The sequence below is a fragment of the Triturus cristatus genome, chromosome 3_2 (genome assembly GCF_964204655.1).
Source record: "Triturus cristatus chromosome 3_2, aTriCri1.1, whole genome shotgun sequence".
Classification (NCBI taxonomy): Eukaryota; Metazoa; Chordata; class Amphibia; order Caudata; family Salamandridae; genus Triturus; species Triturus cristatus.
In genome coordinates, this window is record NC_140584.1 from 283,469,008 (window position 1) to 283,496,172 (window position 27,165).

General features: G+C 46.0%; 1 protein-coding gene across 1 annotated transcript in view; it reads left to right on the plus strand.

Annotated features, from left to right (window-relative positions):
• The first annotated feature begins 1,704 nt into the window (after positions 1-1,704).
• The window catches only part of LOC146857154 (ras-related protein Rab-39B-like), a 39,221-nt gene continuing 13,760 nt past the window's right edge, over positions 1,705-27,165 (plus strand). Inside the window, exon 1 of the mRNA XM_085647633.1 lies at positions 1,705-2,347. Within this exon, the coding sequence (XP_085503759.1) occupies positions 1,887-2,347 (461 nt within the window). The 5' untranslated portion in view covers positions 1,705-1,886. The remainder of the gene's footprint in view (positions 2,348-27,165) is intronic.

Genomic DNA, 27,165 nt, shown 5'->3' on the forward strand with positions numbered 1-27,165 from the left:
TTTGTGGAAGAGATCTCACACAAGAAATAGTTTTTTCTGGCAAAGTCTCTCACAAAAAACTTTCATTTGCAGGAAATGTCGCCTGCCGATGAAGTGCAAAATTAACATAACTTCATGAAGTTGATGAGATTTTAACTTTGCACAACTCCGTTAGGCAAACTTTACTTTCTGATACGCCCAGTCTTTATCCACTCGCCTTCATAGTAACTGACAATAACTTCTTTGTGGTATTGCGTTTGGTCAATCAACCCCGAGGCACATGTCGGGGGTACACACAGGAAGATAGCGTCTACCCACTATTTTCACAGGGTTAAGGCTGTCCACCCTGCCAAGAAGTTGGGCTGCACTGAAAAATGCTCAACTCGTCTGGTGGAATTTTCAGACACTGGGACATCTTCAGCAGCGTGTCCGTGTTGACTTCTTTACTTCCGAGCTGTGCAGGCGGCGAGAGGGCTTTGTTATTTCAGATTCCAGATGGGCCCAAAACAAAGACCGAGTTTAAGGAGCCAGCAGGCCTCCTTTTATTCGAGGGAGTATCCTGGCTGGGAACTATCTGAGCTTCCCTCCTAGATACAAATACAAATACAGTAAAGGGGGAACAAAGGCATACAGCTTGTTACTTCACAAGAACTTATTTACTGCCAGTTTCTCCTTGTTGCCAATTTGTGGCAGCCTTTAAAAAAAAAAAAAAAAAAAGCTGAGGCCCATGTTTTGCATTGAGTCACTTTTTGGGCACAACCCTATGCAAAATCTCACTTGTTAAATTGTGTCATTCGCTTAAATGATGCTGAATGTGTGTGAGGTCTTAAGATCTGATGTCACTTCTTGTGATATCACGTGCCCGATGTCACACGTCATGTCACTTGCATACTGCCTAACTTGGTTACTTGCCACTTCTTTTTGAGGACTTGTGCCCTGATCAACCCCAATACGAACATTAACACAGAGTACCAAATCCTTATGTAATTGTAGTTGTAAATTACATTTATACCATGTACTCACAGTAACATAGGGGGGCTAAAGCGGGCAGATTTGGACTACAAGTACCACAGTTCAAAGAAAAAAACCTGAATTGGAGCAGGACATCACGCATAGACCTGGGAACCGTGGCAGCCCTTCAAATGTGTATCCAATGTGACCAACCCCGCAGGCTGTAGCCAATAAACAAATCGAAGCCCTGCTGGCCCTAGAATGTAAGATTTGCAGGACGAACACAGACACGCACACATCTCCACAGCAGGGGCGATAACCCACTGAGTACTGTTATCAATTTACTTTACCAAACTTACAGGGGGGTATTCTATCACAACAAGAAAGTGCAAATGCTCGAAACCAAGAGGTAAGCCGATACTTGGGTGGTGAAAACACATTGTTCCTGGCTTGCTTCCTCTGTAACCCGATGCCAACCGAGATGGGGAAGCAGCAGCGCGTGGGTACAGCATTCTCGACCTTCTTTTCAGTCAGAAGCACGAGGCCTGCGTCCTCCCTGACCTACTTGAGGCAGTGAGACGTTCTCGAAATGAGGAAACGTTGTACATTAACTCGGCTATAAATTCTCTCTGTTGGTGCTTTCCGGGCCTGGGCCGCGGTTTTGCAAATCTTGGTGCCTAATTTTTGCTTCTATAAAGAATATATAGCGTGTTTTTCTTTTGAGGGAGAGGGCGGGGATTCGGCACGCTTGACGTCAGGTTTACGATAAACAATGGTTCTGGTTTTCGTCCACACCTCTTGCGGTTTCCATAAACATCTCCCCGGGTCGTCCCGTGCAGACGGCTGGAGTCGGCGGGATCTCGGTGCCGGGCTGTGCTACTGCTGTGCAGGGGAGGCCTGCCCAGACGTGGGCCCAGCACGTCGTCTCCTAGGGCCATTCGGAAGCAGGCTGTTGCATGCCCCAACCAGCCTTCTACGATCGCTCCAATTTTGATCCAAAATTCCTATCGAGGAGGCTGAACGCTGTTGCTCGGGTGTCGTCGACGCCTCATGCCATTTGCTCGACCTGGCGCCGTCCAAAGTTACATTTTTGTTATTTTTTTGAATTCGTTCCAAAGCTTGAGGCCTTCTGCCAAGAGGCGCTTCCTCCATACTCCCTCCCGCCCCTCGCCTTCCCGCAGTCCGGTCTCACTCTGCCCTCCATGGATTCCTTCTGGCACTATCAGTTCCGGATCATTCTCCTCGGGGACTCCACCGTGGGCAAGTCCTCGCTCCTCAAGCGCTATACCGAGGGGGTCTTCCTGGACATCATCAACCAGACGGTGGGCGTCGACTTTTACGTCCAGTTTGTGGAGGTAGAGCCGGGCCGCCGGGTCAAGCTGCAGTTTTGGGACACAGCTGGACAGGAGAGGTTCAGGTGTGTACGCTAGTAACGTCACGGGTGTGTAATGCCCAGCTGTGAATTCACGTGTTATTTGATGTGATGCTAAGTGCAAACTGCTGTATGTCAGTGCTTACATACAAGTCTTGGTACTACGGAACTCATTGGCAATCAGTTTGTCAACCTAGTGTTGTGTTTGCCCCTATGGGGTACATTGAGATATTTGCAGTATACACTCAACCCACTGAGTTATCTTGCCAGGCTAGTGCTTATCTGTAAAGTGATATTAGAAGAGGAAAATAAGTGTTACTTTTTTAACACTAAGTATTGTGGGATTTACAATACAACACAAATTGTTATTTGAGTTCAGGTAACCCAAAGTAATGCACAGCTGCGCAATGCACAGCCTTGACTTTGCGTCAAGGGTGTTCCATGGGGGGAGGGTGCATGGGTGTTCCCTTGCAACCACCCATGAATTTTGAAGCAGAGCCCTTTCTACTAAGATATGTGGACAATCAATCCCTATATTTGTAGAGCGCTACTTGTCATACGTGAGGGTATCCAGGCGCTGGCATGGTTTAGTTGACTAGCCGAATAGCCAGGCCTGCAGTGACTTTTGGAACTCTGGAAGAGATGGGGAGGTCAGTAGATGAAAGGATAGCTCCTTTCATGTGTTCGCTGCTAGTTAGGGGAAGGACGACCTCCGCATCTGCTACGTCGGGTGCGGGCGGTGAGGGTTCGAGAAAGGGACGTGGATCAGAGGTGTCTAGTGGGCTGATGGAAGTTCAGGCGGTGGTTCAAGTAGCCAGGTCCACAGTTGTATAGGGCCTTGTATGCATGAGTCAGGAGCTCGAACTGGCATCTTTTCTGTACAGGGAGCTCGTGGAGTTCCCTGAGGTAGGGGGTGATGTGGGTTTGTCTAGGGCGATCCAGGACGAGTCTGGCTGCGATGTTCTGTGTGGTCTGCAGTCGGAGGAGGAGGTGAGCTGCGATCCCTACATAGAGAATGTTGTTGTAGTTCAGTCGACTAGAGATGAGGGCCTGGGTGATGGTGAGCTTTAGACTAGTCATTTGATTATCTTAACAAAGCTTGCAGAGGTTAAAGAAACAGGAGGAGGAGGCGGAGTTGACTCATCATGGTTAGCTTGTTTTCCAGAATGATGCTTAGATTCCTAGTGTGCTCAGTGGAGGTAGCAGTAGGTATGAGCTCTGAGGAAGTCAGTCTTTTTGCGTTCTTCCACTGAGGAAAGAGGTGATCCATCTGAGAGCTGCTCCTTGGATGCCTGTGTTGTGCAGCCTTGCGATGAGTGTGTGGTCGGAGACCGTATAGAAGGTAGCCGACAGGTCTAGGAGAATCAGAGCTGCAGTCTCTCGTCAGTTGAGTAGGGCTCATATGTCATCGGTTGCTGCAATGAGGGCTGTCTCTGTGCTGTGGTTGCTGCGGAATCCAGATTGGGAGGAGTTGAGTAGGAGGTTCCATTCCAGGTGTGAGGAGAGTTGTTGGCTTTTTCTGGTACTTTGGCTGGGAACAGGAGATTGGTCGGTAGTTGTTGAGTTCGCTGGGTTTTACTGATGGTTTCTTTAGTAGGGCATTGACTTTTGCATGTTTACAGTCCCCGGGGAAGGTGGCCGTGGCAATTGAGGTGTTGAACAAGGTGGTGAGTTTGTGGCTGAGTTGCTTCGCCTAAGTTGTAGGTGTGGTGAGAGCGTGAGTCTCTTGCGGTTCCTGAGTGGACCGAGTTCATGATGGAGGGGGTGTCCTGTGGGGTGAGCTGACTTCATTCGGCCAGTTGGATATCTGTGGGGAGGTCGTTGTGTTGTGTTGCTTGAAGAAGTCAGTGGTCTTGGGCTAGGGTTTGAAGTTTCTGTAGATGTTATTGATCTTGTTGTGGTAGAAGTTTGCAAGGCCGTTGCAGAGTTCCTGTGAGGAGGTAATGTTGTTTGTTGCAGCTAAGGGGTTTGAGAATTCTTTGACAATGTTGAAGAGATCTTTGCTGTTATTAGAGCTTGATTCGACACATGAGGCTAAGGCCTGTTTCTTTAATTCTCTCAACAGTCTTTGGTAGAGTTTGAGGACTATCTTGAAGACGGTCTTGTCCTTGCTGATGCGCCATCTTCTTTCCTGTTTACAGTGTTGTTTAGCGGTTCTGATGTCTTCACTTTATCAGATAATATGCTTGTTGGATCTTCTGTGGGTGTTGTTGCCGATGGGAGCGATGCTGTAGGGAAAGTTGGTGATCCAATTGCTGAAGTTTCTGTCGTTTTGGTCTAGGTTGTTGGAGGAGATGGGGTAGATGATGTTGATCCATGTGTCCTTGAGACTTTGCTCCAGCTGCAGTGGGGGTCATTTGGCAGACTGGGAGCAGAGGTCTGTGAGCCGGTGATGTTGAAGTGGACAATGAAGTGGTTGGTCCAAGTGAGTTCCGTGGTGTGGCTGTACCTGACGCAGTTGCTGGAGTTAAAGATGGGGGTCTAGCCTGTGGCCTGCGGTGTGCATGGGGTCGTGGGAGATTTGGGTATGTCTAATGTTGTTCATGCTGTTGAGGAAGTTGGTGATGTTGATGTCATTGTGGTCGTCGAGATGGATGTTGAGGTTGCAGAGGAAAATGTAGTTGTTGGAGTCTATTGCGAGGGGGGGGTGGCGATGAAGTTGCAGAAGACTGGATATGGTCCTGGATGACAGCAGGCAAGGGTGCCCCTGATGGTGGTTTTTGTTTTCTGTTTGTAGTCGGAAATTGAGGTGGTCCATGGCTGGGATGATGTCATCATTTGTGGTGGTGCATTGGATGTATTCCTTGTGTATGATGGCGATCCCTCTGCCAGGCATGTTGATGCGGTCGCAGTAGGTGATCTTGTATCTTTTAGGTACTACAGTGGTGATGTTGCATGCAGAAGTGGGGTTGACCCAGGTCTTAGTGAGGAAGAGGACATCAGGTGCGAGGGTGGAGATGAAGTCCCAAATCTCGGTGGTTATTGCATAGTGAGTGTGTGTTGAGAAGGGCGCATGCGAGTTGGAGTTTATGTTCAGGTGGTGTCTATGGTGTATTTGGGGCGGGCCTGGTCGGTGGGCTGATGTGTGTGCTTTGGCAGGTGAAGTGGCAGTGGGTGCAGGTGAAAGGTCCATACCGTGGAGTATGGATTGGCACGGTGGCAGTGTTTGTTGCAGTGCCCAGGGTCGAGGGTGTAGAGCCCCCGAATTCTGCTCCTTCTCGGGGCAGGTATAATGAGGATAAATATTTTAATTTCTCCTTGCACAGCACACTTACAAAGGGGGAAATGCCTTAAAACATAGTTGGCGCATGGCAGTCAAAAGTGCGCCAATACAGACAGAGAGGAGAACAGTACCAAATCTTGCTAGATATGGCTCTGTTCTGCTCTCTCCCTTTCATGCAACGCAGAGCACCAACTTTACTTGCTGTGCTGCCTTGCTTTATTTAGCTCTCTATAAGTATGTTTATAAGGTGAGTCGGTGCTGTGAGAACCAGTCACGTAGCAACTGTGCCTAACTTGTAACTGATTTTTCTGCCACCCCACCGGAGCTTTGAGAGGCAATTACTTATTCCATTTTATTTCCGCATAATTTGCCAACTGAAAGCCTCCTCAAAGAACTCGACTGAGGAGAGACTGCAGCTCTGATAGAGATGGGAGAGATTGTAAAAGGGGAACAGAGGGGAAAATATAGCACATTTGACTGCCACTGCTGGACCAGCCTTCATGATCTATCACCAACATATGACTGACTGACTATTTTCTTCTCCGACAAGCCCCTCCCCCCCCACACTCCGGTGAGCCGTGTTAAGGCACTGGTCTGTCCCTGAAGTTACTAACTCTGTTGAATCTCTGGATGTGACCAACTCTATTCCAGCCCTGTAAGCCTTTGGGGAGCATCAATCTATTGGGAAAACTATCAATATCTCCAGCAGACTGCTTTTTGGCAGCACCTACCATGTCCAAAGATTTCACTCCACCTATTAAATACATGTCATTTCATTTTTGTGAGTAATACCTTTGGTGAAATGGAGCTGGTGCTGTCTAGAGCACGGTCAGACCACGGTGGGGTTGGTGGAGGGGGCAATGGTGTACATTTGGCAGACAGGGGTTACTACTGGGCATCAGTCACGATGGTGTCCTGGGGCCCGTCCTACTCTCCCTACTGGGCCCAGTACACCCTTCTCACATTTGACTCTCAGGGTTGAGAGGAAGAGCATCAAAGGCTTGACAGGAAGGTAGTGCGGGGACCTGAGCTCAGAACGCTAGTCAACCAATGTACACAATGACATATTGACCAGCCTAGTGCTTAGCTTTTACTTAAAAGAAAGTACTTAAATCTCACAGCAAAACATAATAGTGCACCGTTCAATATGGTTTTCAGGTACAGGGTTGTAATCTTATTTCCGATCTTCAGTGAGGCACCTAACCCTTTTGGTGCCCTCTCCCTGCTTTTGGAGTTTCCCCAATGTCTACAGCCCTCCCTGTATAGCATGAGCATTGATTAGGCACAGGTGCAGTTCACTTACAATACCACAATGTCTAAATACACAAATCAGTTACAATAGCTTTCACCAATTCAAGTACATCCAGGAAAAGTCTTAAGTTTGTACAGCAGAGTTCTTCTGCACTTCCAGTCCCTCATTCCAAATACAGTTAGGCACTGCACTTACTTGCACACTGTACGTGCAGCTCAAATCGTGTGGGTGGGTGCATTCAGTGTAGCTGCCCCTGCGGCGGCAGCCCTTCGAACTACAGGGGGCCGCACTAGTAAACTCACTTGGAACTCAGCCACTGGGCAGCATCAGCACAGCAGGCCTACACTGCAGTACTCGTCTTCAGCAGTAGTGGTCTCCCAGGCTGCGTGCAGATGGGTGATTGAACACAGTGGGCGGCCTCTGGATTGGCCGTCAGTGGGTGTCTCTTTTTGGCAGTTATGGCATCTGGGCCAATGAGTGGTTCCACATTGCCAGTGACAAGGGGACTCATGTCTGCAGCAGCGAAACCGTTCTCTTGGACACAAGATCAGCTGCCAAACAATATGATGATACATGGCTATTTAAAGCTTTGACGTACTTCACAGCATGACCCACTCTGGCAGACCCCTTCACAAAACAGGTCACCTCTGGGAGACTGGCTGTCATGCAGACACCAGCCCTGGTCACACAGGTACACTGTGGAGCAGTCCCTTCCTAAGTCAAGAATTTGGAATTGGAAAAAGGATTGTGATTTTGGTTCAACTTTTGAACTCCTCTTCCAGACGTGGGACAAGGATCCATTGTCTAAGGTTTCAGAACCAGGTTGAGTTGCTCCTCAGACTCAGCCTTTGTGCAAGTTATTGGCTCTCACAACCAGTAGGATCGATTCTTACTCCAAGAAGGGGTATTCCAAAACAAGGGCACAATTAAGTTAGATCTGTGCACCTAGTTATTAGCCTTTCTGAAGCAGTAATCAGGGACAGATAAAAAAGGGCCGGCCTATTAAGGACCTTATTGAATTGGGTAGCTCTGTCTCCATCCTACCTCACGTCAGTGTCTGGATCCTAATCTGCCAAATACAAGAAAGTAGTCAGTACACTTTCAGTGCCTGAGGGAGCGGTAGCCACCCTCTAACATGTGCCAGGCTAACCAGGGCCTATCCAAAGTGGATCTCACTGGTCCCAGTACTTACACCCTCACTACTATACATGTACTGGCATACATGTGCTACACACACTGCACATAAACATACTCAACAGACACAGAGGGGCATATTAACAAGAGAATAGCGGAAAGCCAAAATTGCTAACGCCGCTATCCACCATTCTGAAAATGCAGGGATGCGCCGTATTTACAATAATATGGCGCAACCCTGCGTTTCCCCTACTGCTGGCGTTCAATTCAGCTGCCTAGCACCAACGCAGGCACCCTTGCTCCAAATTGCATGGGTTCCTGCGTTGCAGGGAATTATTGTTTATGTGCAGGAAGGTGTTCCTTTCTGCACATAAACAATCACTAATTGCGATTTGTAGCTTCTATGTGTGCTGTAGAATGCAGCACTTTTAGAAGTTGCAACTCGTCATGTTTTAATGATTGCTCGTGTGCTGCCTTCCTGCACATGAGCAATAATTAAAAAATGAGGAGTTTCTGTGTCTATGTGTGCTGCATGATACAGCACACATAAAACAAGCATTGGCATAGCCAATAGGTCTCGCTTTTGGGACCTTATAAATATTTAGTTATGCAGCACAATATCCTTGGTGCAACACCATCAACTGTTGCATGGCTAAACACTTATAAGGTCCCAAAGGCGAGACCTATTGGCTATGCCAATGCTTGTTGAAACTTCACTCCAGTTCTGACCCCGGGAGGGCTGGATCCCAGGGGCTGGTTACCCTCCTGCTGCTCTGGCCCTCTGGGGCATTAGCACACGGTTCACCTCAGTCCTGACTTGCTGATCACAGAAAGTAAATGCATCACTTCCATGCAGTTCTGTAGGTAACTCCTATAGCGTGAGCATAGCTTCGAGGAGCAGCCTGGCGCTCTATACAGGCAATAGGCCCGAGGGGGCTAATAGGCTGGGGGTCGGTGCTGCATTGGCGACTAAATCAAGCCTTTGGGCTGTGTTCCATGTAACCCTCCTCGGGGCATAAAGCTGCCGCTGCAGGGCATCCCCAAAATGCTGCTCCAATAGTACTGCAATTATTGTAAAAATTATTTTTCTTAAGACAGCACTCTGTCTGCAAATCCTTGTGAATGTGTGTAATGCAGGGACGGAAGCCTACAAGGGACAGCAGACCTGTGCACCCGCTTCCTGTCTACATTGAGCTGGTTTTGGGACCCAGTCGGAGCATCAAAGTGACATCCCTAGAGGGACTCCAGGGGACAGGCATGAGTTCTTGGGACCCCCTCGTCAGACTGGGACAAGAATTAGGCCCCGGCTCCAAATAAATAGGTGAAGCCCCATTAGTGAATTAGAAACCTAAAAAGTGTCCCATGCTTGCAAATTGGGGCAGTTTTGAACTTGCAAAGACACCCTGTATAAGTGTTTTACAAGGTGTGGAAGGATCCAGGCATTTGAGCTTACTGCAGATGCTCGTTTTAATATTAGTAAAATCAACAGTAAAAAAACAGTCCACCAGACCATAAAGGGGGTCCACAAACTCCCAAAAAAACGGCCCACACACTGAGCTGACAGGCCAGCCCGTCTGGCACTGACTCAGTGGAAGCTGTCCCTCACAAACTGATGTTTTCACGTTACAATATTGCGTTTTTGTTTTGCCCCAGTAAAGCCTGAATAAAGTCTGAAGCATCGGACCTGAGGCTACTGACCGACTCGACGTCCTCGGACACCTGATGTTTCTTTCCAGCTTTTCCCTCCATCAAACCATTGTAATTTGAAACTGTAGTCAAACTGGTTCATTGATATGAATCAGGACTACAACTCCCAGAATGCAATGGTTTGATGTAAGTATGCCTTTCAGCCGACGGTATCTCCAAGCAGAGTGAAGTTAGGTATTTGTGGTGGGTGACACCCTTCAAGCCCGTGACAGTATAGGGCCCTCATACAGCTCTGGGGGTTCACCACCCCCCTCTCTTAAAAGGGTCTGGGTACTGGTTCTGTTTTATTCCGCTTTGTGTGTCTGCGTTTCCTACACAGCAATACTTTAGATGTGCAGGAAGCACCACCCCTTGTCTGTTCCATTGGAAAAAGAATTGGAATTCCACCTCTAGCGCCCAGCCCATTGGCTTGGCGCTTTCAGTAAATCACTACTGGAAGGCGGAGACACCGCACCTAAGCTATTTCTATGTCTTGAACCCCAAACAACACACAAAGATATAGAAACAAGGATACGTCAAATAAAAAAGCTATGAAATGTTTTATTTAGTTTACAAACACAAAACATGCAGAAACCGGAATCTGAATGTGTTGATGCAATGGTTGGAGTTTTTGAAATATTCAAGCTGAAATCGTAATTTTAATGGAATGGTTAGAACTTTTCAAACTGTAATTTTATTTCTGAAGGATGAACTGATATGCTAGACTCCAGGACACAATGTCGTGTATTGGCTCCCAGTTCGTGCTCGGTTTGTGGCGCACACCAGTGCTCCAGTGGAGGCCTCCATCCTCGGACAACATCCCCGGTCCCTGTGCTGGTTCCACAGTTCAAGAGAAGGCTACCATCTTCATTCATATCCTTCAATGTCAAATTCTCTCACATTTCCAGCGCGTTTCACAGTTTTGAATTTCGCTTTTTTATATGTCCATACTTTAAGCTTCTAATATTATTTCATTTTCTAATCAGTCGTGGGCCCCCCCCCGAGTAGGGCTAAATGAGCCCTGGAGGTCTGCGAACCCTAGGTTAGGATTTGCTGGCCTGGTCTCTCAGAGCCGGCTTCCATGGCTTCAAATACACATTTCGGCACCATTATGACATAGTTTAGGTAGCTGTTGACAACGATGGACAGTGTCTGGTGGGCGACACGCCAACAACCCCCTGTAACGGAGACCCTGGCATGGAGTGACTTGACAGTCATTTAGCGTATGGCTCTCTAGCCCCAACCATAGCATTTAATCACTTTTCACGTGTGCCCAAGATCAGGCAGTGTGTAAATTAACTGAGCTGGGACTTAGTATGCACACATTCCGCGATTAGGCACTTTAGGTAACAGAGTATGGAAAACATCTGCTTTAGAACTAATTGTACCAAAGTGGAGTGCGGGGGCTAACATCCCGGACAGAAGCACCCCCCTGGCTTGTTCTCATGTGTCTGCTTGCTGCGGTGTTGTACACTTGTGTAACCTTGAACCGCACGCCTGGCGTCATGCTCCCTCACATGTGCCTGTGGTTGTCGTACCACCTGCCTGCAGAATCCCCAACACTGGCCAGCAGGGCCCAGTACCCCTGGGCACCCGGCTGCCTGTCAATTAACTCAAGGCTAGAGATGGGGAATCTGTAACACCCCTGCAGGCGCGCAACACCCATTGGACTCAAGGGGCTTCAGCCCCCCCCCCGTCGTGTATGGCACCCGGGATGAGACCGCTTCCCGGCGCACACACAGCCGCACCGAGCACTTCACAGGTCTTTAAAAGACCATTTGCATGTTAATGAGGCCTCGCTGTTGTTTCACCCCTTCTAAGAGCCCCTGCAGTTCCACTCTGCCTATGGCTTAAAACATTCAGCCCCCCCCCCGAAATCTTTTCTTAGCCCCCCCCCCGAAATTTGGCTCTAGTTGCGCCTCTGCACCCCTGTGCGTGCAATGCATATCACATCGGTGCATGCAAGCTACTCCCAAGGGCTAATGCGCCTGCAGCTGAAACCTAAGCATAAGCTGCATGCCACAGGTTAGAAACCTGAGTGAGTCCATTCCGCGTTTCATCCTCTCGGGCCGATAACAAAAGAAGTACCGTTAAGGTGTAGTTTAAAAACACAGAAAACAACAACTAAGAACGCATTCGCAGCTCTTCGATACCGCCAATTTCTCACAGAAATGTGCAGTGTTTTTGAAGCTCTGCCGAGTGAAACTGCTTCACTAAAACGTTTGTCAAACAGGCGAAAGAGAGTGGGTGAAAAGGACGGGGGTGCGGAGAGAGGCAGCGCGGAGGAAGGAGGCAGCGCGGAGACGGGAGAAAGAGAGAAGAAAGCTGAACAGGGAGGGTTTAGGAAAACAGAGTGGAGGAGTAAGGAGAAAAGGACGAGAGGCTGCGGGGGCGGAAGGAGAGGGGGAGGCATGGTCCTAGAGGAGAGATCGTTTATGGAAAAATTGCATGTAGCAGACGATGCCTCCTGGAGGGAAAGAAGATCTTGCAGACAATCTCATTGCTGGGCAATTCCTTCTTCTGGACTCCAGATCATTAGTGACGCGCGGCCGCGAGACGCGCTCTGTGGTGGGGGAGGAGCGTTGAGGCGCAAAAATGAAAGCAGGCTGGCTGTCGAGTGGTGTGCGATGTGCGCGCACCATGACGAGAGAGGAAAGCCATATGGCGCCTCTGTTCGTCATTGTGCGCGTAACCGCACGCCCGTCGCCAGTGCATGCGCCAGTGGCCTGAAGCGCTTCCCCAAAAGTGGATTGCATGGCGGCACGATGCACGTGATTGTGCGCGTACTCGCCATGCAATCCGCTTTTGGGAGCACTATTGGGAGCCCCTTACTAGAGTCTCGCTGAGCGATCGCTTACGCGATAGCCAGGCGAGACCTAAACAGCAAAAATGAGGAGAAATTAATAATTTCTCCTCTTTTTGCCAGATTAATACCAGGTTTTCCTTGGTCTTATTTTTGGCGCTGCCCCATATTTACGCCACCCTTTAAATAGGGGACAGCGTAAAAAAGGAATGGGTGTGGAGGCAGAACGCCCACCGCAACACCCATTGCCAGCCCCTTTCATGCTAAGTGCAGCGTGAAAGGGGTCCTTATTCACAAGGCGGCATTAAGCCACATTAAGTGGCTTAACGCCATCTTGTAAATAAGGTGAAGGGCTTATCACCACAGGAACGTCATAAAAAGTGACGCTCCTGTGGCGATAGGGGCTTGTAAATATGTCCCAGAGTGTCAAGGCAAGGTCTAGGCTTCACATTAAAGTGACACTTTACACCAGAGTTTTCAATAGACCACACTGTTTCCTGACAGACAAAAAAGTCTGGTCACACTAAAGATTCACACAACGTGGTATGCTGCCAACGCAGTTTTATCTAACTTACTCCGGGCATGGACAGTAGTCCTTCTTCTGCGATGAGGGCATGCATGGTGGATCTCCAGATGACAGCTCAGGTTTTGGACCTCACACTACAAGGGACAGGCCCAGGCCTCTGCATACACATTAGATTATCACGATGCCAGGGCCAAACAAAAAGTTATGATTTGCATGCAGTTGGGCACTCGGGGCAGGTGTGCACACCCATGTACTTCGCATGGGTCAATCCAGCTGCTGAGGGTCTAGCGGATAAAGGGTTGGAAACTAAGAGAAGTTAAACTGGTTTCCCTTTTTGTGCCTGGTGAGGGCTTCATGACCTCTAAGACAAGTAGAGTAGTAGCCAGTGCAGTGGTAGGATACCAAAGGGCAGTCTAAGGAGGACAAGAGGCTGCTTTCAGCTGTGAATGGACCACTGTGAGTTAGGGGCACACAGTTTCCTTACAGATACAGATGTGATTTTATACCGCGGAGAACTAGTGCTCCTGGTTACTTTGCCAGACTCTGAACTATTTCTATAATTCAAGAACTGCTAGCAAAACATATTGTTTTTTAGGCAGTTTATTCCCAAAATAGTGGTGTGTAGTGAACCATTTGGACACACTTTTAAAAATGATGGAGATCTTTGGGAAAGTGATTCACCATCCCCCCACTGTGTCCCACATGAAGAGGGCTCAACTCGCTGCCTTGGTGCAACATGGCCATGCTTTGAGCTTGCATTTGAGATGAGTCAACATCACCCCACTCCTATGTGACTGATCTGTCATTGCTCATAACCTTTAGCTTATTTTTCCTTTGCTCGGCTCATGTCACGGGTTTGTGCTATGACATTGTTTACATGTTTTCCACTTTAACTGTAAATTGTTCGCCTCTCTGTTTCAATTGATTTTATATCCAGTAAAAATGATTGAACTTTACCTAACTTTGCTTAAAAAAACGTGTGTGCCTCCCATAGACCCTGCCTTACAATTAAATAAAAATAAATACAATAAAATAATATTTTCCACCTACTTTGCTGATGCAAGGTTTATAAAAACGTTGTGTAGAGCTGCACGTTAATGGCAGCATGTGACTCTCTCTCCCAGAGGTTTGGTACTGTATAAGTAATGTGAACCCACACATATAGCTGACTCATGATTGTATATAATGTATTCCCTCCCCATATTTTTTCGTTAAAGGATTGGGGATCAGGGGCCATTTTTACAAAGGGGTATTGCCACAAGAACGTCACTTTTAGTGATGTTCTGGTGGCGATATCCCTTTCTCCTTATTTACAAAGCGGCGTTGAGCTACTTAATGTGGCTGCCGTTTTGTAAATAAGGCCTCTTTTCACACTACACTTAGCGTAAAAGGGGGTGCAATTGGTGTAGCAATGGGCGTTCCACTGTAACACCCATTGCTTTTTGACGCTGTCCCATATTTACAAGGATGGGGCAGTGGCAAAAACTAAGGCCAGGTAAAACCTGGTCTTAGGATGGCGATACGAGGAGAAATTATTTACATGTCCCCGTATTTTGCTCTTTCTGTGTGTGCTGCATTCTGCAGCACACTTAAATCGCCTCTAAAGATTGTTTATGTGCAGGAAGGTGTCCCTTCCTGCACATAAACAATCGCCTCTGCAGTACAGGCACCCTTGCAACATGGCACAAGGGTTCCTGTACTGGTGCTAGGCAACTTTTTTAGCACCAGCATTAGGGGAAACACGGGGGTGTGCCGTGTTTTTGCAAATACGGCACATCCCTGTGTTAGAAAAATTTTGGCGCGCGGCATTACCAATTTTGGAGTAACACCGCGCTCTGACATTTTATTGTAAATATCCCCCTGGACTCAGATTGCATTTGGACACACCATAACCACTAGGGGGTAGATATCCTAAAATACATTGCAGTGCAGCCCAGCAACCTAAGGGGGAAGCAAGCTGCTGTCTTCCCCTGCTGCGTAAACAGGCTGCCTAGTGCCACACACACACCTGTGCACCATGATGCAAAGGTGTGCACGTGATGTCTAGCATAGGTTTTGTACTGGAGGTATATCCTTCCAGTACAGAACCTTATGCCTAGACACGTTTTTAAATATTTCACACATTGTATGTGTGCTGTAGAGCGCAGCATGAACATATTTTTGTGACTGTCGCAAGGAGTCGCCAAGCCTGCTCTGACAGTTTTAGGGCCTTCCGTCCGAAACCATGGGTGCTTGTGCAGGAACACCCAAGTACCACTGATTTAACACCCCCTTCATGCAAAGTGGTGCAATGCAGCGCAAAGCGCTATTTGCTCTGACAAAGGGGGACTTTTCCAGTGCAAAAAAAGGTAAAAAAGGTTTCTCTTTTGATACTTTGTGACACTTTGCAGCAGCACAAAGTCTTGGTAAATCCGCCTCTTTAAACGTAGCAAGAGTGTAAAACATCAGATATGAGGTGCTGCTCATCACATAACGTACTGCTTACCAAGATCGCAACCTGTTATTACAAATTTTATGTGGCCACATCTCATTTTTTAGGTCTCGCCTTGCTATCGCGTAAGCGATCGCAAAGCGAGATTATTGTAAGAGGCTCCCAAAAGTGCTCCGAAAAGCGTATTGCATGGCGAGCATGCGCACAATCACGCGCATCGTGCCGCCATGCAATCCGTTTGGCATCGCACTTCAAAGGGTCTGCTCCCCCGCCTGGAATGCGCTCCCCCACCAAGCGCGCGCGCCACGCTCCGCCGGGCTTGTCTTGTTTTTTCTTGTCCCCTCTCCTTCTTTTTTCGCACTTTCTTTATCGCTTGTTTTCTTTTTGTAAGACTCCCATTTTTCTATCTATGCTTCATTCAGTTGCTTCTTGTTCTTTCTTCTGTTACTTATTTATATTCTGCATTGTTTTCGTTTTCCGGAGCACTTTGTCTTCTCCATGGACCCTTTCATTCTATTGTTTGGCAAACACCAGTCTCCAGTTCCATGGTGCGTGCAATCCTCCTGCCTTTCCCGCGCTGATTCCTCTGTCTCTTCCTTTCCATCACAGAAGCCCTTTTCAAATTATACGGAGAACCAAAAGAAATCCTTAATGGAAGAAACGAAAGGTAAATCCACTCAAAGCCACGGAGCTGCCCTCGAGGACGCCTGAGCGCTAGAGAGCTGTGCGCGCAGCTGTGCGTGGCAGCCCTCACTGCACAGGAAGCTGCCTCGTGCAGACGCGCGCAGGTACCACTCCTCCCGCGCCCTCTCACGGCTTACTTTGTGTACAGCTCGTGGGGAGCGTGTATGCCTCCCGGGGTGCTTCGTGTGCGTCTCCGGCCAGTCAGACTATGAGCGCAGGCACCATCGGCACCCTTGGTGCGCCCCCGCAGGCACAGAGTGCTGCCCTGTATACAGCCCAGGGAGGGCACGTGCGCAGACCTTTAGATGATCTGTACTTTGTGCCATGCCCCAACGAATAAAACGGCGCTCTCTATCAGGCGCGCGACTACCGGTGGGCTGAGCGGGCTTTAGCACCCCTCGCCCCTCCCGGTCAGGTTCTGTTGTCTAGGCTGGCTGGGCTGGGGCTGCTGGCCTGACCTTCAGCCACAATAACAAGGTATTTCTCCTGGGAGAAGAGTTGCAGCCCTGACAGTCCTATGTGTGTCTTTCCTTTGACATTCGAAATACAAATGCATGTTCTCATTACATAACGCCTGTTTCTTTCCATAATAGAGTTGTGACTCGCTATTTAAAGTGATGGGGTGAAATGGGTCAATGGGTCAAAGCTGCAATTATCGCATCCCTCACCCACCAACGAATAACAGCCAGGGTACCGAGCAGCTCATTCCCTCTAACCAAAGAGATAGAATAAGTATCCATCAAATGGCAGTGAAAAGATAGACCATTTTTTGCCAGAATATATCTCCTTCCATTAAGTCTATAAAGTTAGCCTTGTATATTAAAGTATAACACACATTTTAATAGCATCTTGTCTCATGTTTTCTTGGTGCTGTGAATACATTGATATTGTGCAATACTAATTAAAGAAAGTGCACAAAGGATATATTGCTTTTTGTCAGCAAGGAAAAAAAAATGCTCCATTCTGTTCAATGGATCTGAAGGAGGAAGTATGAGTAGGCCAATCCCTAAGGGGGGGAAGAAGTGTTAAGTGGCTGTAGGATGAGGAACAAAGGAAGGGCTCGGAAGGATGCAGAAGGGCTTGTTGCTCTGGGACAAGAGAATGATGCACTTTGTGGCAGAGAATTTCGAACTGTTTGGTGTTCTGCACGTGCCCACTACAACCTTAAAAGAGATCTAGAGAAGGAGGCACTAAAAGAGAGACTTGGAGAGAAAGAGAGAGCGACTGAAAGAAGCCTAAAATAGACACCCAGAGAAAGTGACAAAGACCAAGGGAAATTTTAAGTTGATAAGAGAGTTACTCATCGAGACACAAAGAGGAAGAGAGAGAGAAACATATTAGTGGTTCAACTTAAATAAACTGTTAACTTAAACTTTTAGAGCAAAGAGACTTCAGTTGTTGTCTCGGTCTTAAGAAGTCACATTGCTTATTTGTACAGCGCTTTAAGATCATTTAAAAGCACAAAGTGAGAGAGAAAACTTGGGTAAGGCAGATACAATAAAAAAGGATTCTTGTGGGTGAAGCAGGTATTGCCCAAGACATTGGTATCTCACTAGATTTATAGGCAACCTACATTAGGCATTTCACAACAGGGAGGGAGTGAAGAAAAGGACATGAAGTGGGTGGCAGGAGGGATGATGGGAGGGAAGTAGGTTTTGAGGTGTCAGTGAGATGAATCACATAGTGACAGTGCTTTGTAAATCATGGTACACTACTAGGGATTCTTACGTAGGTCAGAAAGTGCCCCATTGAGGCAGAAAACTGCTCATTCGCTCTGCATTATCTAAAGGCTGACCTCCTATGTGCCTCCTCCTAATAATAACGTTTCACTGTATGCCCACTGCTAAAGATGGACTAAGTTTTGTAGGAATAACTTGGGTGCTAGGAGGGCAGAGAAGGTATCAAGGTTAGGCATTCGTCCATTGTACAATTGTTTAAGGGGTGTGAGCGAATGGGTTAGATTAAGTGGAGGAGCAGTGATCATTAGTCATGTTTATTCAAAATTGTTTTCTTAAATGTTCTGAATTTTCACACATCACTGCTGGTAGAAACCAGTCTACCATTGGTCTATACATTCACTTCTATGCTTCTACTGAACATTACCCCAAGACGTGATATTTAATGATCCTTTTACCCCACACGAGAATTTCAATTAAATATATATGCTATGTGTAAAACATTAAATTAAATTTCACAGACGTAAGATTTTAAGTTGTTGCTTTTTTCCCCTGCACTATTTCTGCATATTTCTAGAAAGTAGTATTTAAACCTCTGCTGATAATAATATTCATGTATGGGGTACCCATTGATCTTAAATATAACCCAGGTTTCTAGACCCCGTTACTATCAAATGTTTTTAACAGTTTAGGATACTCTTCCGTACCAAGCACATGGTCAACTTCAATAATACTACCAGTTTTTAAGAAGGGAAACCGATTGGATCCAAGATGTTACAGACCAATCTCATTAATTGACACACCACTAAAAATTCTGGGAAGAGCCGTTTATAATCGGACTTAAGAATGGGCAACTGAGATAGAAATTTTTAATCAATGTCAATATGGCTTTAGATCAAAACTTGGTACGGTAGAACTATGTCTCAATCCTAATCTTTTGATAGGCAAATGTACAATAGCACAAAACTCCCAAATATATCTGGCATTCATGGACCTGATCACAGCGTTTAACAGTATAAACCATTCAAAACTGTGGTCTATTCTTTTAACCCTTGGTATGGATGCAGCACTGGTGCACTTTATAGCCTATTTGCACAGACATGAAAGCTAGAATAAGAACAAATACCGAAGGGGCGGTGTCAGCGGTAATCGGAATCTTCAGGGGAGTAAGACAGGGATGTGTTTTTGCCCTACTTTTATTTATTTTATATATAAATGATCGTCATCCATTTTTACTTGCCATTACCCCTGAGCTCCCCAAAGTTAAGGACTTTTTCCTTCTGTCGCTGTTGTATGCTGATGACGCAGTTTTAATGGAATGTACCCCAAGAGCTCTACGACAGCTAGTGTTTTGATTTGTAAATTTTATGAAATCCCTAGATCTGCACACCATTTTTAATCAATATTATATGATGTCCTGTGGCCCGAAGAAACTGAGCCTGGAAACACTTAAGAAGGGGCAGGTCTCTCTAAAATGCACTTGCACTTTTTCATATCTGGGAATAACGTTCACAGATATGGTTCATGGACCAAACCTATTACGAAGCAGCAATAATTTATTAAGTGCAGTTCATTCGCTGCTTAGTTTTCAGAGGAAGGGAGGAGCTCTTCTTCCTCTCCTGCAGATTTTTAAAATGCAGTGCAGATCAATAGCCACATACGGGCCAGAGGTCTGAGATATTAACTAGTGCAATTCAATTTAAGTGGAAGAAAACAGGATTTTGTAGAGGAGTTTTAGGGGTGCCCATCTCTACATCTAATTTTATTTCCCATAGTGAATTGACTATCCTGTTTATTGAGGATTATATATATGCCGGACCCCCACTTTTATGGCATGCCCTATGTAGGAACACAGAGGCAAGTCTCACAAAAGATGTATTCGAGACGGTCTCGTCTGTGAAAAGGGAAAGTGTATTCTGTGGCTGGCAACCATGGAATCTCGCCTACAGAAAGTAGGATAACATCACTTATTTGAAAATCCGGAAGGACCACCAAATGTTAATAAAAAGGCGCTTCAAATGGCTCTGTACAATTCTCGCAAGGCTGACAAATCGGCAACTGAGGTCTTAAAGTCAAGTGTAGCAGCGTATATGAATTTACGAGTAGACAGAATAATGGCGATGTATCTAACAAAACCTTTGGGGTGATGGGAGAGATGTCTGTTGTTCTAATTTAGGGTGATACAGTGAAATATATGTTATGCTTCCTCAGGATTTCAGGATAATTTAGACTCCACCCCCTGTGGTTTTTACTCTTTTTACACTAAAATAATTTTACTTTCCCTAATTAAAAGGCTTGCCACGAGAGACTATAGAGAAGCACATAGGAAGCTGTTCCTACTCGCCAATGATAAAATCATCTTTTATATGGGAATGTTTCTGAAAACTGAATTTCCGTCACGTATGTCAATGAACACAGACTAGAAATGGACTATTGTTGGTTTAAAGTATATGGTCATGACTTTTAATCATCCTAATGTTAGTTTTAGTGGTTTCAGGATTTTAAAAGGTATTTCTAAGGACACACCCAGTGCAGAAAAGAATAAACTGAATGGTATACGGGATAGTGACGCTAAGTCATTTTAATCACTAACATGGCGGACTATTAAGCAGGTTTTTGGGTCTCACCTTGGCAGCGCATGCGCCGTCTCAGCAAGACATAAAGTAATCTATATGTTGGGTGAAACTCTGTGTAATTTGTCATACCGCTTGCGATTCGTTTAACTGTGGCATTGCTGTTCTTATCTTGCTTTCTGTTGGCTGTTGATCCGATATGTAACTTCCATGTAGTCCGGGAGCAGCGGCGCCTAACTACAGATTTCGTCTGCTCGCACTTGTTTTAATTAGCATCGGCGCGCAGCGCAGTGTGCCATCTGTTTCGGGTCACGCCACGCTTGTTTAACTTGTTTGTATTACATCGATCTTCTGGAAGGCAGGCTCTTTGTATGTGCACAGTGCCCTTTTATGAGCACTGCGCTGGTTTTGCTTTCCCTCTTGTGTCTCCTCGCTCCTCCACTCTACACTCTTTGCTGTCCCTCCCCCTCCCTTCAAATCAGTCATGGGCCTCTCTCAGTCAGTTCTTCATGATTTATTCTAAAGCTTGCTTTGTCTTGGAGCACCCCGTGCAGTGCTCGTATTTTCAGACCACTCGTTCCGTCTCATTTAAAAAAAAAAAAAATACAGTTTTATATGGGTGGGAATGCCACTCAAATGTATTACTTAGAGGGCTCTACATGATCGCCGGTTACTTTGCACAAGGAAATGTTCGTGTTTGCAGGAACATGTTGATTTTGTGATTTGCCCAAGTTCACAGGATGTTGTGCCGGCGCTGAGACTCAAACCCGGTTTTCAGCCCCATCATAGTTGGCAGTTCTGGCCTTAACGCCAGGCAGAAGGTGCCAAGCGGTCAGAGGCTGGGGTCACGCAGAAGAGAAGCAAGAGATGGGGGCGGGCTGCACGGCCCTATTTGCGCTTGTGAGTTCTCCATGCCATTCCCCATTTTACCTTGGTTACAGGCTGTAATGCTTTTTTTCGGTTTAGGTCTAGTGCGTCCGCTCTATCCACCAGGCATCTGCGCCCATTAAGGGGCAGTTCATTCCGTTGTTTTCCCTGATATCCTCATCAAACAAAATTTGTTTGCAGAAGCCATTCGGTTGCATACCCGTTTGATATAAACTACAGATGTTTAGTCTGACATTATGTTTAAAATATATGTATAATTTTGATATGTTTACACCGTTACTTCTCTAGCGTGGGTTTTTGTTTCAGTAATGTTTTTGTTATTTATTTCTGATCCGACAAAACTTGATCGAATCACAACTTGCCAAGCCCTACACAATGTTACATGCCGTCAAAGACCCTCAAAGGTTAGTGTATTCTAGAGGTGTGATATAGTCGAAGGTGTTGGATCACGGTAAGGCTCAAATGCAGGCTCTTAGGGACGGCTTGAAACGATCAGGTAGGGGCTGCTTGAGACGTCTGGAGCGATCTAATGTTTAGGACATGTTACTCATTTCTTTCGCACTCCGTTTTTCACAGGATACAGTTCTGCGCGTATTTCTTTAATTTCCACACATTCTTCGAACTCTTGAGCTGCCATAGTTTTAATGCAGCACTACCTGTATTCCAGACCTTTCAAACCTTTAGTGGGACAGTACTTGCACTCCTGACTTTTAACGGGAAAATGCCTGTGCCCCTAAACTGGCAAACCTTCTATATGACAGAACATGCTCTTATAGAGAGGTTGGTACATCATGTGTCAACAACTTCCTCAAGAATGCAGTACTTCCGGTTGGGGAGCACGCACAAAATAATCTGATCAGTGCGTCAATGCTTTTATTTGGACATTATCCTAACTTTCCAGGAGGGGTGACATATGGTTAACACTGCAGTAAACACACATGTGGTCAGCCTCCACTGGGAGGGCAAAGGCTGGTTTGGGACTCTCCTAAAACCGTCCTAGATTGGTATGATGCATGCTTTTTCTGCTTCTGCATGGCCCTTCACTCCGGTTTTCCCTTCTCTGCCTTAAACCATCTAGTGGACTACTTGCTAGGACACAACATTTTTTTGTGCGTCTTGTTCTTGTCTTCTTTATTTCCTGCCTCAGTGTGGGGTTCACAGTCTTTTTTTTTTTAAGTTTCAGAAAAGCAAACGCTGCAAAATCCAAATGTGGCATAAAACACCATAAACGCGGTTTACACTCTTTACTCATGCCTACATCACATGGATTCCTTGTTTTGTTTTCCTGGTGCTCGTTGCCAGAGTTATGTATGTAGCTTTCTCTTCAGGCCAAAGGTACCTTACATTGTCGCAAAAACCAGTTAAAAAGCATTTGCAATGCAATAGGTCTCTCAATTGAGAGATTTTGAGCTATTGGCATTGTAAATGACAATTCCTTTTACTTATGTGTTTAAAAAACCTGCAATATTAAAAGGCATTGTCATTTACAATATCAATAGCTCAAAGTTTCTAAAATGTGAGACCTATTGCATTGCAAATGCTTGTTTTATTTGACTTTTTCCATTAAAGAGGAGCGAGGGAGAGAGGGGAAAAGGGCTTCATCCCAATAATACAATATATAACATCATAGCAGCAAGCAGAGGAGAAAACACAGTACAAAATCTGTGCAAAGAGCAATAATGTGCATTGATATAAACAACCCTTGAGGCATGTATGTATTACAGAAGCAATCGGAGGTATAAATACAATACTGAATAAATATAAGACAAGCTAAGCTGGTACTGAATACATTAATGCAGCAGTAAAACAATCCATATGGAAATTGACAAAATACACCAAATATATGAGGCAGCTTATAAAGTGTTGGTGTAAGTGGCATTAACAATTCATAGTATCAATCCACTTAGTTGCAGACAAACAGATTTTAGCTCCACGTTTCTGGGACTTGCGCTACTCACATGCATATAAATTAACCTCCATATTAAATGTTTCCAGAAACCGGGACCTCCATACCCAGTGCTTAGTTTGTAAAAAACAATTTTTTTTTTAATTAAAACATTGCCAGGGCCTTCGTCAGGAGACCACTGCAGCTTGCACCACACATTGCCTCTGCTAGTGCTGCCAATGATAGTACCAACACAAATACTAACAATCACCCTCCTACAAGTGTGACAGTTCGGACTATTTCAGGCCCCCAAACCTTTAAGAATGACTTGGGCGACAGGTAATATTAATTTTTAATGTCTATTGAATTAATAAACAACTGTTGTTGTGATCATTTCTAAATTAGACAGACAGCACCATCATGTGGCAGACTGTCACAACTGCTGGTGTTCATAATTAAATACCGGTGCCGAGCACCGGAAACCACCAGCTCAAATTAAACACGGTCCATACCGCAAAGGTAGGTGGTTCCGATCCAAGTCACCCTCATGCAATACACAGGCATGCCATGGCTAAAGCAGCAAATACGCCTCTTTATCCAAAGGACCATTGCACCTGATGCTACCAAATAAAGCTAGATGTTTGGCATTCCGATTCTCTGCTGACAGTCTGGTTCAGTGGGTTATTTTAGAATGCCATGTGAATGAAGGGAGATTTACCCTATGTACTATCGATGGATCAAACCTGGACGAGGCCAAGATATTTGAACAGTTGAATATAGAGCTCTTGTCCTGGCCTACCCATATAATTTTATGTGCGGATCTTGACATACATTTAGATATTAAAAAAAGGGGGTGGTGTCCGAACCCTATGATAGCAGGAATCCATCAGTCTAGAGGGCAACACAAATGATTATTTAGGATCAGGGGCTTATTGATGTATAGGATAAGCTAAAGGCACCTGATCCAGGATACACATTTGTTTCTTACCCACACCACAAACTAGTACGCTTGGATTATTTTTTTGTGTCCGGATCCCTTGGTGACCAGGTAGGAATTGAAAAGTTTCCTAGAGCTTTATCAGATCACAATCCCTTGGTGTTGTAAATGTCATACAAGGGTCTTGGCAAACCACAGGGGTATTGGTCATTTGATAAGAATCTTTTGCTTGATGACTTGTATTTAGGCCATATGCACAAGTGGATTGATCAGTTTTCGGGGTTCATTAGGGGTACAGTCTCTGACAATATTTTGTGGGATGCGTTAAAAGCTGGTATCAGGGGCTAAACCGTAATCTATAGCTTGTCTCAACAGAAACGGAAGCGGGCTGAAATTCAGGAGCTATATAAAGATCTGTCACTGCTAGAGGATAACTTGGCCAATTCAATAGGTGGCACAGAGGTTAGTCAAAGGATTGCTGTACTGAGTGCTTTCATTACCCAATATTTTAGCAAAGAGGTCGCAGTGAAATATCATTGCCATAGATTACAATGCTATCAATACAGGGAAAACACGGATCCGTCTAAACGCGTTGCGTATTCAACAAAATCAGTCTCAGAGCGATATTGCGGCTATCTGTGATTCCAAGGGATGCAAAGCTACCTCTCCGGCAGATATTGCCCGGGTCTCAGTGATTACTATGAGAATCTATATACTGAGGATACTAACCCCCCGTGAATGGAAGCGAGGCTTTACTGGACACTTAAGATAGCGCCAAGCTGGGTGCAGTGGAGCGCACAGCGATGGAAACACCAATCACTTCAGATGAAATATTGAAGGCAATCAATTCACTTGCGTCAGGCAAAGCTAGGTGACCTGATAATCTGCCCCTAGAGTTCTTTAAAGCCTTTTTTAGTATACTTTGTAAGGACTTCCTTTCTGTTTTCTTAAAAGCACAGTCTGAGGTAACCCCCCCTCCCCCACCCCCCCCATCATGGGAAACAGCTACTATTATCATTTTTAGAAAGAAAGACAACCCCTCCCTTGGCCCTGGGTCCCATAGGCCCATTTCACTAATAAATGCAGATGCAAAAATGTACGCAAATTTGCTGGCTGATAGGCAAGGCAGAGTTTTTTCTTTTGTGGTATCACTGCGACAACATGGTTTTATTCCTAGGCGGGAGACAGCTGATCATTTGAAGAGGGTAATAGCCCTGTTTGAATTGCTGAGGCTATGAGGACACTATATGGGCTTGATATTACTGGACGCTGAAAAAGCGTTTGATCGGGTCCTGTGGAGTTTGTTATGGCGGGTTTAGCTTGGAAAGGGCTTGGACCGAGTTTTATTAAATCTATTCAGGTATCCAATGCGAAACTGAAGATAATGGGGGCTAAATCTGATCATAGATCGACCACTAGAAGGATCAGGCAAGGCTGTCCCTGTTCACCGCTGCTGTTCGCCCTCTATATTGATCCCTTTATAACAATGCTCGAGAGCAACAAACTTATGAGGCGTGTAGTGACAGAGCAAGCAGAGTATTAAGTACTGTCCTATGCAGATGACATAGCAGTAGTTACGGTGCACCCCCGCAAGCGCTATTCTTGAAATCAGAAAAGATGCACAGGGGCAGATTTACAAGCCCCGTACGCCACTTTTGCGCCGCCGTACGCCACTTTTGTGACACAGCGGTGGCGCAAAGCCAGCGCCATGCTGCAGGGTATTTACAACGTGACGCATCTAGGGAGATGCGTCACGTTGTACAGCCCTGTGTCACATGAAACCTGCATCAGGTTTCATGTGGGCGTTCCGGCACAGGGCGGGGCTTTCCGGCGCAGGAACGCCTAGGAAAAGTGGCCGAGTGAAATCTACAAGATTTCACTCAGTCACTTTTCCGACCCCGCTGCGTCAAAACCTTGCACCTGCTTGTAGCAGGCGTAAGGAGTGATGCAGCAGAGCTAGTATTGGGCACCCCCGAGCAGTGCTGGAGTTGCGTCGCGCTTGCGACACAACTCCAGCACTGCGTCACCTTTACGACATCAGATGCGTGATGCATCTGTCTATTCTTGCACCATGGTGTGCCGCATTTTAAATGCGGCGCATCCATGGTGGCGCAAGAGGTGTCTGCCGTGACGCAAAGTAACTTGCGCATCCCTGCCGATATGCAGGGATGCGCCAGTTATTGTAAATCTGCCCCTAAGTATTTTGGCACTCTCTCTGGCTGTAGAAGGGGAAGACAGGTGAGCTGCTCTAAAGCAGTGGATTTGGATGATCATCAAGTGGTGGAAGAGGTGGTGTACTTGGGTATCCGAATAACCGCGTTTTTTTTTTTAACGGAGTGTTATATAGCGCAAACTTGACCCGAAGGTATCGGTTATCAGAGCGCTTTACATAGCACCAGTTGTGTTACATGAGGATCATCATCTAGTAGAGATCAACTTAGCCCTGTAACTGAGTAATGTCAGGCAGCAACGTATGAGAATTAGCCATGTGCACCTGTCATTAATGGGGAGGTGCAGTGTGCTAAAAATGACGATATTGCCAAAACGGATTCCATGGAGATTAATAGGTCCTGGCTAACTAAATTGAAAAGCGTTTTTTGTCCAGCTTTGTGTGGAAATTTAAGCAACTTAGAGAGGCAGCTAAATATATGGCTCGCCCTAAAAGCAGAGGGAACTAGGGGGTACCCAACCTCACGTTTTATTTTTGGGCCCGTATGTTTCAGCATATGGGGATTCTTTTTTCGGGCGGGACTGCTACTCTAGACACGGCCAAGACGCCTACAATCTATGAGTTAATTCTAGGAACAGAGGTTGGGGGTTTCTTCATGAAGAATCTTGAACCCGGTTTTTAAAAGAAGACCAGATTTAAAATATTATGTGGAGCATTTAGGTTATGGAGACGGGTAGCACGGATAGCTTGTGTTACTAAACTTAATCGCTAAACACCTCTACGTGGTTCGCCGGTGCACCCAAGTATATTCCATGACGGAAAAGGCAAGATATGGGCCAGGAATGGTATCATTGTATTGGGCGATCTTTATGTGGAGGGGCAGTTATACTCTATTAGTGAGTTGCAGGATATCTTTGGTTTAATTAGTGGAGATATTTCAAAATGTTTAAAGATACAAGATTTTCTTTGTAAATTAGATAGGAGTCAGATCTTGG